The sequence below is a fragment of the Neomonachus schauinslandi genome, chromosome 3 (assembly GCF_002201575.2).
Source record: "Neomonachus schauinslandi chromosome 3, ASM220157v2, whole genome shotgun sequence".
Taxonomy (NCBI): Eukaryota; Metazoa; Chordata; class Mammalia; order Carnivora; family Phocidae; genus Neomonachus; species Neomonachus schauinslandi.
In genome coordinates this window covers 76,112,663-76,127,522 of record NC_058405.1, presented here as the reverse complement: position 1 = coordinate 76,127,522, position 14,860 = coordinate 76,112,663, and the positions used below count along the sequence as shown (strand labels likewise).

At 38.8% G+C, this 14,860-nt stretch overlaps 1 protein-coding gene across 1 annotated transcript in view; it reads right to left on the bottom strand.

The window, feature by feature from the left end:
* LOC110570250 (mitochondrial intermediate peptidase) overlaps positions 1-14,860 on the bottom strand; it is a 190,048-nt gene that overhangs the window by 149,250 nt on the left and 25,938 nt on the right. Inside the window, exons 8-10 of the mRNA XM_021678231.1 lie at positions 14,255-14,303; positions 12,596-12,656; positions 9,584-9,636 (exon numbers count right to left, since the gene is read on the bottom strand). Of these exons, the coding sequence (XP_021533906.1) occupies positions 9,584-9,636; positions 12,596-12,656; positions 14,255-14,303 (163 nt within the window). The remainder of the gene's footprint in view (positions 1-9,583; positions 9,637-12,595; positions 12,657-14,254; positions 14,304-14,860) is intronic.

Genomic DNA, 14,860 nt, shown 5'->3' with positions numbered 1-14,860 from the left:
GGGGTCACAGAAAGACCGGGAGTGCCTGAGTGCGGCAGAGCTCCCAGGTATCGGAGTGGGGAAGCCAGCTGCAGAGATGGAGCCAAGGCAGGCTCTCAGCTCCAGGTTACCATAAACCGTGATCCGTGGGACAATCAGGCCACTCCTCCTACAGCAGGGACCCAAAAGGCAACAGATCTGGAGAGACTCCCCTTCCTCCCCCAGGAGGAGCGGCGCGGGAATGCACCGCAGGGATCTGCTGGGTTTGGAGACTCCACACGGCGTCGGGTCCCAGAGATAGAAATGCTCAGTCACAGGCCGGGTGAGCACGGAGTGTGGCCAGAGACCAGGGAGATGGGAGTGATTGACTGCTTTTCCCTAGGGGGCTCACTGAGGAGCGGAGCCCTGAGTTCTCGGCTCCTCCGGGGCGGAGATTGGGAGGCCGCCATTTTCACTCTCCTCCAAAGCTGTACGGAAAGCTTGCAGGGAACAAAATATCCCAAGCGCAAACCCCAGCAGCTTCCTTAGCCCTGACCGGCAAGGGTGGGACAATTCCGCCTCCAGCAAAGACATTTGGGAACCACGGCAACAGGCACATCCCCCAGAAGATCAGCGAGAGCAGCCACCCAAGACCAAGTTTAGTGATCAATGAGAATGGAAGAACTCCAGTGCTAGGGGAATACTGCACATAGAATCCATGGCTTTTTTACCATGATTCTTTAGTTTTTCAAAGTTAATTGTTTTTTTAACTGGCTTTTTTTTTTAATTTTTCTTTTTCCCTTTTTCAACCAACATCTTATCAATCCCTTTTTTAAAAAACATTTTTATTTTTCATTTTTAGAGTCATATTCTATCCCTTCATAGTTACTCTTATTTTTGGCATATATATATAAGTTGTTCTCTCTTTAAAATTTTGAGATACAGTTTCTTCTAACAGATCAAAATATATACTAAATCTCTAGTGTATGGCTTTGTTCTAGTCTCCTGCCTGATCACATTCTCTCCCTTTTTTTTCCTTTTTTTTCCCTAAAACCTCTTCATTCTTTTTTCAAAGAACTTCTTATCAATTCCTTTTATAAAATTTTTTATAATTTTCATCTCTACATTCATATTCCATCCCTTCATCATATCAACCCTTATTTTTGTACATATATAAGTTTTTCTTTTTTTAAAATTTTGGGAGGCACTTTCTTCTAACAGACCAAAATACACACAAAATCCAGTGTGTGGCACTGATCTATGCACCAGCCTGATCATATTTGATCATATTCTGGTTTTTTTGTGTGTGTTTTTGTTTTTATCTTTTACTTTTTCATTTTTTTTTCTTTTTTCTTTCTTTCCCTTTCTTTTTCCCCAGCTTCAGGGCTTTTCTGATTTGCTTAGAGTATATTTTCTGGGGACGTTGTTACCCTGTTAGCATTTTGTTCTCTCATTCACCTCTTCTACTCTGGACAAAATGACAAGACGGAAAAACTCACCTCAACAAAAAGAACAAGAGGTAGTACTGACTGCCAAGGACCTACTCAATACGGACATTAGTACAATGTCGGATCTAGAGTTCAGAATCATAACTTTAAAGATACTAGCTGGGCTTGAAAAAAGCATGGAAGTTATTAGAGAAACGCTTTCTGGAGAAATAAAAGAACTAAAATTTAACCAAGTCGAGATCAAAAAGGCTATTAATGAGGTGCAATAAAAAATGGGGGCGCTAACTCCTAGGATAAATGAGGCAGAAGAGAGAATCAGTGATATAGAAGACCAAATGATGGAAAATAAAGAAGCTGAGAAAAAGAGAGATAAACAACTACTGGATCACGAGGGCAGAATTCGAGAGATAAGCGATACCATAAGACAAAACAACATTAGAATAATTGGGATCCCAGAAGAAGAAGAAAGAGAGAGAGGGGCAGAAGGTATACTGGAGCAAATTATAGCAGAGAACTTCCCTACCTTGGGGAAGGAAACAGGCATCAAAATCCAGGAGGCACAGAGAACCCCTCTCAAAATCAATAAAAATAGGTCAACAACCTGACATCTAATAGTAAAAATAACGAGTCACAGAGACAAAGAGAAAATCCTGAAAGCAGCTCGGGAAAAGAGATATGTAACCTACAATGGTAGCAACATTAGATTGGCAACAGACCTATCAACAGAGACCTGGCAGGCCAGAAAACACTGGGATAATATATTCAGAGCACTAAATGAGAAAAATATGCAGCCAAGAATACTATACTCAGCTAAGCTGTCACTGAAAATAGAAGGAGAGATAAAAAGCTTCCAGGACAAACAAAAACTAAAGGAATTTGCAAACACGAAACCAGCCCTACAAGAAATATTGAAAGGGGTCCTCTAAGCAAAGAGAGAGCCTAAAGGCAACACAGACCAGAAAGGCAAACAGACAATATACAGTAACAGTCACCTTACAGGCAATACAATGGCACTAAATTCCTATCTTTCAATAGTTACCCTGAATGTAAATGGGCTCAATGCCCCATTCAAAAGACACAGTCTATCAGATTGGATTAAAAAGCAAGACCCATCGATATGCTGTCTGCAAGAGACTCATTTTAGACCCAAAGACACCCCCAGATTGAAAGTGAGGGGGTGGAAAATAATTTACCATGCTAATGGACACCAAAAGAAAGCTGGGGCGGCAATCCTTATATCAGACAAATTAGATTTTAAGCCAAAGACTGTAATAAGAGATGAGGAAGGACACTATATCCTACTTAAAGGGTCTATCCAACAAGAAGATCTAACAACTGTAAATATCTATGCCGCTAACATGGGAGCGGCCAATTATATAAGACAATTAATAACAAAAGCAAAGAAACACATTGACAACAATACCATAATAGTGGGGGACTTTAACAGCCCCCTCACTGAAATGGACAGATCATCTAAACAAAAGATCAACAAGGAAATAAAGACTTTAAATGACACACTGGACCAAATGGACTTCACAGACATATTCAGAATGTTCCATCCCAAAGCAACAGAATACACATTCTTCTCTAGTGCCCATGGAACATTCTCCAGAATAGATCACATCCTACGTCACAAATCAGGTCTCAACCAGTACCAAAAGATTGGGATCATTCCCTGCCTATTTTCAGACCACAATGCTTTGAAACTAGAACTCAATCACAAGAGGAAAGTTGGAAGGAACTCAAATACATGGAGGCTAAAGAACATTACTAAAGAATAATGGGCCAACCAGGAAATTAAAGAAGAATTAAAAAAATTTATGGCAACCAATGAAAATGAAAACACAACTATTCAAAATCTTTGGGATACAGCAAAGGCAGTCCTAAGAGGAAAGTATATAGCAATACAAGCCTTTCTCAAGAAACAAGAAAGGTCCCCAGTACACAACCTAACCCTACACCTAAAGGAGCTGGAGAAAGAACAGCAAATAAAGCCTAAACCCAGCAGGAGTAGAGAAATAATAAAGATCAGAGCAGAAATCAATGAAATAGAAACCAAAACAACAGTAGAACAGATCAACGAAACTAGGAGCTGGTTCTTTGAAAGAATTAACAAGATTGATAAAGCCCTGGCCAGACTTATCAAAAGAAAAATGACCCAAATCAACAAAATCATGAATGAAAGAGGAGAGATCACAACCAACACCAAAGAAATACAAACAATTATAAGAACATATTATGAGCAACTATAAGCCAGCAAATTAGTTAATCTGGAAGGAATGGATACATTCCTAGATATGTATCAACTACCAAAACTGAACCAGGAAGAAATAGAAAACCTGAACAGACCTATAACCACTAAGGAAATTGAAGCAGTCATCAAAAATCTCCCAACAAACAAGAACCCAGGGCCAGATGGCCTCCCAGGGGAATTCTACCAAATATTTAAAGAAGAATTAATACCTATTCTTCTGAAACTGTTCCAAAAAATAGAAATGGAAGGAAAACTTCCAAACTCATTTTATGAGGCCACCATTACCTTGATCCCAAAACCAAAATCAAAAAGGAGAATTACAGACCAATATCCTTGATGAACATGGATGCAGAAATCCTCACCAAAATACTAGCCAATAGGATCCAACAGTACATTAAAAGGATTATTCACCACAACCAAGTGGGATTTATCCCTGGGCTGCAAGGTTGGTTCAACATCCGCAAATCAATCAACGTGATACAATACATTAAGAAAAGAAAGAACAAGAATCATATGATCCTCTCAATAGATGCAGAAAAAGCATTTGACAAAGTACAGCATCCTTTCTTGATCAAAACTCTTCAGAGTATAGGCATAGAGGGTACACACCTCAATATCGTAAAAGCCATCTATGAAAAACCTACAGCGAATATCATTCTCAATGGGGAAAAACGGAGAACTTTCCCCCTAAGGTCAGGAACACAGCAGCAATGTCCACTATCACCATTGCTATTCAACATAGTATAGAAGTCCTAGCCTCAGCAATCAGACAACAAAAAGAAATCAAAGGCATCCAAATCGGCAAAGAAGAAGTCAAACTCTCACTCTTTGCAGATGATATGATACTTTGTGTGGAAAACCCAAAAAACTCCACCCCAAAACTGCTAGAACTCATATAGGAATTCAGTCAGTGGCAGGATAGAAAATCAATGCACAGAAATCAGTGGCACTCCTGTACACCAACAACAAGACAGAAGAAAGAGAAACTAAGGAGTCGATCCCATTTACAATTAATTGCACCCAAAACCATAAGATACCTAGGAATAAATCTAACCAAAGAGGCAAAGGATCTGTACTCAGAAAACTATAAAATACTCATGAAAGAAATTGAGGAAGACACAAAGAAATGGAAAAACGTTCCATGCTCATGGATTGGAAGAACAAATATTGTGAGGATGTCAATGCCACCTAGAGCAATCTACACATTCAATGCAATCCCCATCAAAATACCATCCACTTTTTTCAAAGAAATGGAACAAATAATCCTAAAATTTGTATGGAACCAGAAAAGACCCCGCATAGCCAGAGGAATGTTGAAAATGAAAAGCAAAGCTGGCGGCATCACAGTTCCGGACTTCCAGCTCTATTACAAAGCTGTCATCATCAAGACAGTATGGTACTGGCACAAAAACAGACACATAGATCAATGGAACAGAACAGAGAGCCCAGAAATGGACCCTCAACTCTATGGTCAACTCATCTTTGACAAAGCAGGAAAGAATGTCCAATGGATAAAAGACAGTCTCTTCAACAAATGGTGTTGGGAAAATTGGACAGCCACATGCAGAAGAATGAAACTGGACCATTTCCTTACACCACACACAAAATAGACTCCAAAGGGTTGAAAGACCTAAATGTGAGACAGGAGTCCATCAAAATCCTAAAGGAGAACACAGGCAGCAACCTCTTCGACCTCAGCCGCAGCAACTTCTTCCTAGAAACATCGCCAAAGGCAAGGGAAGCAAGGGTAAAAATGAACTATTGGGATTTCATCAAGATAAAAAGCTTTTGTACAGCAAGAGAAACAGTCCGAAGGGGTACGTGCACCCCAGTGTTTATAGCAGTAATGTCCACAATAGCCAAACTGTGGAAAGAGCCAAGATGTCCATCAACAGATGAATGGATAAAGAAGAAGTGGTATATATATACAATGGAATATTATGCAGCCATCAAAAGGAATGAAATCTTGCCAATTGCAACAACGTGGAGGGAACTGGATTGTTTTATGCTGAGTGATATAAGTCAATCAGAGAAAGACATGTATCATATGACCTCACTGATATGAGGAATTCTTAATCTCAGGAAACAAACTGAGGGTTGCTGGAGTGGTGGGGTGTGGGAGGGATGGGGTGGCTGGGTGACACTGGGGAGGGTATGTCCTATGGTGAGCGCTGTGAATTGTGCAAGACTGTTGGATCACAGACCTGTAACTCTGAAACAAATAATACATTATATGTTAAAAAAAAATAAAGATGAAGAAGAAGATCGCAGGAAGGGAAAAATGAAGCAGGGGAAATTGGAGGCGAGACGAACCATAAGAGACTATGGACTCTGAGAAACAAATTGAGGGTTCTAGGTGGGAGGGGTTAGGGGGATGTGTTAGCCTCGTGATGGGTATTAAAGAGGGCACGTACTGAATGGAGCACGGGGTGTTATACGCAAACAATGAATCATGGAACACTACATCAAAAACTAATGATGTAACGTATGGTAATTAACATAAGAAAAAAAAAAGAAAGAAATCTCTGTCAACAAATGAGCATTTTGAAGGCCTCCTGAGGGTCACACTGCTTTCAATAAATCTGAGAGATCAAAAGGTCCATTCACAAAAATATGATATTCTTCTTTACAAAAAAATGTATCACCAGATTGCTTTTAATAAGGATTTCCAATTATTGGTTTAGACAGTCTTGAACAATGGCTATCAAACAATTCATTTACTGGGAGTCCAGAGTGTATGTGCCACATTTTACTTCAAATAGAAGAAACAAGACACACTTTGTTCTCAAGAGCTTCACGGTATGGTTGACATGACATGTTTAACATAAGACACCAAAAGAACACATTGTTAGAAGGTCAAGTGTGCCGCACGTAGGCTGCAAGCATGGTGGTGACAGGAACTACAGTGGCTGTGGCAGACCTGGAGGTTTTGTGAACTCTTGGCAAAACTTCACAAGTAAGACAGCAAAGAAAGGCAAGGGGAACGCTAGCAGCCGACAGATACAGACTCTGCCCAAGACAGAAAGGGATCTGACTTGGGGCAGAGAGTTTAGTCTGGTTGAGGAAAACTATAAAGAGGCGTGATAAGAAAGACCAGAAGGACAGGCCAGACCCCACAAATAACTGTGGGTGTGTGCGTACTCATTGGTAAAGAAAAGTGGGCTGTGACCAGATCCTAGAAGCCACGAATGATGGCTCCAATTCTATTTTGAAGGCAGTAGCTATCCCATGACCCTGAAGAGGAAAGAGACCAAAAGTGAGCTGTCCTGCCAGCCAGACATAGTCTTCCTCCCTCCGAGACACAGCAATGCTCTGGGAAGCACAGGCAAGGTGGACATCCCTGTCCCCGTGTTCTTTCACCAACATTAAAAGCTTCTCTGACGAGCATTCGACAACTAACTCGATACGTTCATTATACTTTAGATGAGTGCTTTCTTAGAGAAGTCTTCAGGGACAGTGACCTCTCCCTCAAAAGATTCTAGAGAACACTTCAAAAGCATCTGTTAGAGTAGATCATCCTCTAGAACAGTGTCCAGAGAAGGCCGATTCCATATAATATTATTTCAGTACTAATGATACCAACATTAACTCATTATTTCTGACCTATGAAGTAGGGACTATTACAACTCCCATTTTATAGACACCTTTGCTGAGAGGTTAGAGAGGACAAGTAACTTTCCAAAGGTCGTGTGTAGCTCATTAGTGGTGGAGCCGGGACTCACCCAGGCCGCCCAGACCTCAGGGATTGTGCTCCAGACCATGCGGCCATGCCGCCTCAGGTGTTCCCACTCTCTCCAATGGCCCATGTGGACAGTGAGACCCTGTCCCTGTGGCTAACAGGCGGAGAACTCCCAACCTACGTGGGGGCTCAGCCATCTCTAAGTACTGACTCCAGAGTCAGTCAGCAACACTGACTTTGCAATATTGTACTTTTGGTAGAAATGGAGAAGAGACAGTCACTATCTTTTATTCAATGTCTTTTATTTAAGATTACTATCAGACTTCTCAGGGATCTCTCTCATATTCCTAATTAATGCATATACTTTACAACTGAGTATAGCTTTCCAACTCTTCAAATATTCATATGTCATTTCCATAGAACGACCATTTGGGCATCCTACACTTACAGAGTAAAGCTAAATGACAAAAATATCACTTAAATATAAGGCTAAGGCATTCATTAAAATAATCAGGGATGGGCGACATGAAACACAGGAATACCACATAAAAATCACAGTAGCAAAAATCAGAAAGAAACAAATACCTCTATTTTACATTACTTTCCAATGTCAAAAAATTTTTTAAAACCTTTTTTTATATGAAAGGCATTGATAAAAAAATTCTAGTGTTCCTTTATGCTAGATCTTGGTTGGCCAAGCAACCAAGCCAAATCTTTCTTTGAAAAAATTTGAAAAGGGAAACTGTATTGTTTTATGTAAAGATAGGGAGCAAAGTCCGAAGTACTGCAGCCATAAAACGTATTTGTGAAATAATTATATTAAGCTATAATATATTCTAAGTATTCACTGTTTATTGTAATCAAATGATTACAGATTTTGAGTAACAGTTTATGTGCTTCCATAGAAAAGGTGGCTCATGCTGAATTTGGGATATATGTATAAAAAACAGTAGCTGACAAAGTATTATGAGACAATATGCTTTGTGAGTAAGAGTAGTCTAAGGAACAGAGATGTCACAGAGAAGCCACAGAGAGGAAAATGAATGAATATTAAGTGGGTAAGCTCCTTAACACACTAACTGATCTCAGGGTACCTCCCCCTACCGGTGCAGAAAAGAACACCAAAAGTTACTGTTTTCTGCTTTTGTGACAAATATAAAAAAAAAATCATTAAAATAAACAAAAAGTCTAATTTTAGTGAGGTATTTATTACCCTTCATTTGATGTGCGAATAATGCATAGTAACAAAAAGACCTTAAAGTTAAATACCAACCAAATAAGCATATTATTATCATGATATAAAGCCAACATGCTTTAATGAAGAAAAAGACACAAAGCTTTTATTTTCTTCCATTACCTAAATCAATCTTAATTCTCTGGGTTAAAGCTGAGGAGCTCAAAAAGGAAGTATAAGAGAAAAATGTTAAAAATCTGTTGAAGGGTAGGATTTGGAGTTTTGTTTTTTTAATTCCTTTTGTGTATGTAAAGTTGCTTGGGACATCAACATTTCTAAATGTGTTCACTTTGAACAGGCCTCTGTATTTTTGGGGTTTACATGCAACTCTAAAAATGACAGAAATAGGGCATATTTAGGGAAAAGAGCATACCTACTAGTTTGTCATAATATAATAAACACAGGAGAACACGGAGGCTAGAGGAGTACTCACATCAAGCTGTCCTAAATCTTTATTCCACATATATCCTTCCAGATGTGCCAAGAAAGTGTCCACAATATGTTCAAATAAAAATGAGGAAACAAGAAAATCACAGAGCCCCATCCCAAGGACTACGTTATTCTCTCACTGGTTCAACATATATTTGCTGAGCACCCAACCTGGGCCAGAAACAAGAAACAACTGGGGTTCTAGCAAAGTCCCAGCCCCCAAAATGCTCAGTCTAGTAAGGGAACCTAGAAGCCACACACAGGGAGAAGCCAGATTCCAGACCCCACAGGGAGATACTGAAAAGTTTTAAACAAGGAAATGGCATGAGCCATAGAAGAACAGGCTCTGGGGGAGCAGTAGAGCATGATCCTATGACTGAGAGCACAGGTTTAATCCAGATCAAAAACATGGGGGTAAACGCAGACCATGCTAGCACAAGGCCTGGACTTGAGAGCGTACAGGCTTATGATGTGGGCAACTGAGTGAAGACAGTAGTTGCATAATTAATGTGCAAGGTGCTCAATGAATATTAGTTTCTTTCTTCCCTCTCATAGATGAGGATTTCTCCAAAAATACTTACCTTTCTGCACGAATCACGCCACTGTAGTAGGGGGGATCCCAAGGCATTAATTCCTACAATGGAAAAATTCATTGCTATGAGAGTTATTGACTACTTCACAATTTTTATCAAAAATTTACCCAGCTTATAAAATGTAAACCTGTTATAATATCAGAGAAATGTTATAAAAACCCTAAAAATTCATGAAATGCCCACCTCTTTATTTTGACTTCCCTGTAATCAATGAGTACAGAGGTATAAATAAAACATAATCCCAGAATTTGGGGAAAAGGTAAATAATGTAAAATGTAAACATAAAAGTCAACATTAATAGATTAAATCAGCCATGTTGAAATTTTTCCCAAAATGCAACCCATGTATCAATCCATAAAATATACTGCAGGTAAGATTAGGGTCCTAAAGGTAAGATTAGAGTTCTTTCTAAATCTAAGCAGGAAGCTTAGGGTGGATCCCCAAAATGAAAGCAACAATTTCAAGTGTAACGAAGGGAGAATTAGCTCTAATCTTGGCAAAGAAAATATGTCATAAAGAAACACTGTCACAATAGTTGGTTTTGACAGCTGGTATAGAATACTGAAGGGAAGAAAAGCTTGAATCCCTGAATGATCCTCCTCCCCACAAACTGTCCAGGTGACACGAGTGACTAACAGCCCAGGCCATGAAGTCAGAATGCCTGGGCTCAAGTGTGCAATCCACACTATTGTACAATGTGGAAAAGTTCTTTCTGCTTGCCAATGCTTTCCCGTTTTCCTTCTACACGACCTGATCCCACCCCTCTGTACCCTGAGCCCACCTCCTGCCGCTCTTGCCCTCCCTCGCTCCACTCTGGCCACAATGGTCTCCTCACTGTTCCTTGACCACAGGGGGCAGCTGCTCTCTCTGTGGAGAAGGGTCTGCCCTGCATTACTGCTGCGGGGCACTGCCTCGTCTCTTCCAAGTCTCTGCTCAAGGGTCTTCTCACATAAGAAGTCCTCTCTGACCAGTCCCTAGAGAACAGCAACTGCCATCCCCTTTTCTCTGCATTATTCTCCCCTGTTGCCCTTATCACAATACAACACAGCACATATTTATTTCATGTATTTACTATCCGTATTCCTCCCCTAGAATGTAAGCTTCTTGAGTACAGGGACTTTGTTCGCATTTTTCCTATTATGTCCTGACAGCCCGAACGCTGTCGGCTACATGGTAGTGCCTCAGTAACAGCATTTCTTAATGCACTTCAACTACTAACAGAATACCTGGCACTGAGTAAGAGCTCCATGAATGCTGGCTCTATCCTTTGATTTATCCTTTAAATTTTCAGTTCAGACATTATCTCCTTGAATAACAAGGTGTTCTTTCTCATATTCCATGATCACGCTGTTACCATGGAATTAGCCAATGTAAGACATGTACAGGCTTACTTTCCTTCTCCCAACATCCCCGAAACTCTAGCCCCCAAGTGTCCAGTTCCTGGGACACATTTCCTCCAACAGATGACCATTTACTATCTGCTACGTACCAGAGAGTGCAGGCTCTAGGGAAACAAAACCCAGTAAGACCCAATCCCTGTACCAAGGAGCGGATAACGGTCTAGGCAGCAGAAAGACAATTGACTCCACAACCAGAGTACAATAGGTCATGTGCATGATGTTGTCCCATGTAAAATAGAGCCCATGAGAAGGGTATTTAAATCACATTGGAAGGTCAGGAAATGTTGGGAGGAGACAAAGCTGGAGCTGAGTTTGGAAGATTGGGCACACTGAATCCAGATGAGAAAGAGGGAAAGGCATTCCTGTGTATGGTGTTTGTGAGTGACGGCAAGCTACCTACCATAGTTGCTGGCGCATAAATATCAGTCAGAATTAAAAAACAAAAGAAAGGAAAGCAGGGGCAAGCAAAGCAGTAAGTAGGTTAAAAAAAAAAAAAAGCACAAGAGCATCACACAGGTATTATCAGTAGGGAACTAGGGACACTAACTGGACTTAAAGGGGCAGCAGAAGATAAGGCTAGAGAAGCAGGTAGAAGCAAAATTAGGAAAGGCTTGGTGGGAAAGCTAAGAAATAGGAAGGTAAATCTGAGAATTACAGCAAGCCACTGAAAAATCTTAAAAAAGTGACAAGATCAGATCTGCTTTTTGGCAAAATCCCTCTGGTGGCAAGTCATTCATTCATTCATTCATTCATATTTCAGGTAAGTGCTGAGTACCTACCCTATGTTTAACACTGAACTAGGCGCGTTGCTAAGCAGTCCAAACCAGGAGCCAGAACAAAAGGCTAGAAAACCAGTTCGGCAACTACAACTATAATCTGGGTGAGAAGTAACAATGACCTCAACCAGGGCTGTGGCAATAGGCATGGAGAGGCAGGAACACAGAGTTCTCAGAAAGGTAGAATCTACAAGATTTATTAACTGATGGGGGTGGGGGGTGTTGTAATAAATAACCTGAAGGGCTTGTCGAGACAAGGATTATAGGGTTAGAGATACAGCGGGTCTCATGTAGGGCTCCTGTGTTAAGATGGGTATACTTTGAAGTCAACATCGATTTAATTGAGCTCCATAAATTAGCAAATAAGAAAGTAAACTGCGATGTTAACATTGATGGTTAAATTCCCACCTACCAGATCAATCCTCCACTGAGCCTGCTTAAAGGCTGCTTCAAACTGAGAAGCCCACTTTTGGCACAATGGAAGCAGCCTTTGCGTGATGTGTATTAACATACGTTGTTAATATACATTTATAGGCATGTATATGCGTATGACCATGCGTGAGTATTATGTCAACTACACAACAAAAAAATACTGGATTTCCTGGAAATGTCAAATTCAGACATATGGATCAAGTATTTCAAGTATTTCAAGTATTTCGGTATTTTGTTCACCAAACCCAAGGATCGGAACCAAGACCAGGGAGCAGAAACAAGACCATACACACCTTTAGCATATCACAAGAAAGTTCTAGAGTCAAAAGATAAGGACTTCAGCTGATAGACTGTTTATACTATAATAAAAATATTCCAAAATTGTCACTTACAGAATTTTGAGGATTTAGTTTCATTTTCATCCCTCGTATCATTTCAAAGTCTTTTATAGTTCTGTAAAACAGGTTCATCATTCATTGTTAGGACAAAATTTTAATAATTACATTATTAAAGAACTAGTTTTCTTGGGGGATGGAGTAACTGGGTGATGGGCATTAAGGAGGGCACTTGATGTAGTGAGCATTGGGTGCATGCAACTGATCAATCACTAAACCCTACCTCTGAAACTAATAATATACTGTATGTTAATTAACTGAATTTAAATAATTTTTTTAAAAAAGAACTTTTTTTTCTTATGTAACCTTCCAGTATTCATGATAAAATTGGAAATAATTTGTAGTGCAAATGTAAACCAGTATTAATCCAAATTTTATCTGTGTTAGAAAGGACAGCAATATATCATCAGTAAATTACCGCAATTTCTACCTTAGAAAATATCCTAGCAAATAGATACAGGACTTGAAAGTATTAAAGCTTGGAAAAATTAGCAATGTTACAGATACATGTAAAGGTTATAACCAGTAAAACTTTAAATCACTGCCCTTTGCTATACATTCAAAAGGTAAGAGACTAACAAATTTCCTTCTATTAAAAAATATGAACAGAGATTATATTTAAAATTACTATTAATAATTTTTCCCTTAGAGAAAAACTCTAGCTGGACAACAATCAAATATGTGCTTAACATCTATAGAATACGAAGTTTCTATTAGACTTAACTCCTATATATAACTGTAAAAACCTGAAGACATGTTTGCTCAAAATATAATCCATAGTTACAAACAAGGGAAAAAAGAATACTACCACTTAACTAATAAAGCAAAGTAGAGAAAATTCTCAATTAACTGCATAATTAACACTGCCTCTTCATTAAATCAAAGCCACAATGGTTCACTAGATTAAAAGAAAAGTTTAGAATTTATAAATATAGTCCAAATCAGAGAGGACTGGGTTCTAAGGCATGAGTTTATAAAAACAGAAAATGGAAATTTGAGCTAAAATTTAACATTTTGGTGTAGCCAAAAAGACAAAGGAAATGTTCAACAGCATTATGAGACAACCATGACATGCCTCTTCCTGGAATCCTAGGTATCTGAAGGCTGCTGGAGTGTGGCCACTCAGCAAAGCATTAGAAGAGCACCAGTGAAGGACAAGTAACTCTATCAAAGACGGAAAGGCAGGAATACAACAAAGGGACTCACTACAGAGAACTACGAAAGTTGAGGCAGATCATTCTTAAGATCCAAACCATGGATCAATTTACCACATCCAGGAGCCACCTATATTTAGGCCAAAAGAAGAGAAACACTATGAACTTCTTATAAAATTGGTGGTACAAGTTGAAAACATATAGTTTCAAAAAGGCTTGGAAAAAATTTTTTAATTACACATCAATGACGGGTTCCTAAGACAATGAAATTAGTTCATCAGAGAGGACAGCCCAAGTTTTCAATATTGTCACCTTAGGAAGACAGCTTTGTGCTTTTTAAGTATCCCTCATAGTTAATCCAATCTCCTGCTGACTAATCCACAGATCTGACCCAATATTCCCATACTTATATTTTTAATAGGTCACCTCCTAATTTTTATAAATCAAGTCTCCTTTTAAAAAAACTACAATACACACTCTAAAGAGTGGAATAAAAACTAACCTTTCAGAAAGTTTGTCTGATAGTTTCTCAAGGAACTGCATGACAGTCTCTAAAAATGAAATCCAAAAGAAAATGTCTTTAATTACATAAAATAAAATGAACATATCTGTTAAAATTAGAATGTAATGGTCATAATCTATGCACTACAATGCCATTTTTAAAGTGCTCATTTTCAAAGTGTGCCAGGGTTGCTAATATAATATAATATAATATAATATAATATAATATAATATAATATAAATTTCCAGATGATGATGATCAATTTATCAAAAAACATATTAAACAAAATAGTAATAATCCAAAGCCTTCGATTATCCCCCAGATGAGGATTGAATGGGGAGCTAAAAAAAAGAATCCAAAATTTCAAAGTGTTTCTATCTACTCATATGTGTAAGAGAAAAAATAAGTTTTTTTAGACCTTTCTAATTTACCCTGAGTTTTAAAAAGATAGCTAGACTCTGATTTGTTCATAAAAATCAGTACAATTTAGAAGCATGATTCACTGAAAATTAGATTTTAAAAATCAGTTTTTCTGGACTATTTTTGTTTTTTATATACAGCTGAGAATAATCTATTCAGGATCAATATCAAAAGAAAATATGCCAA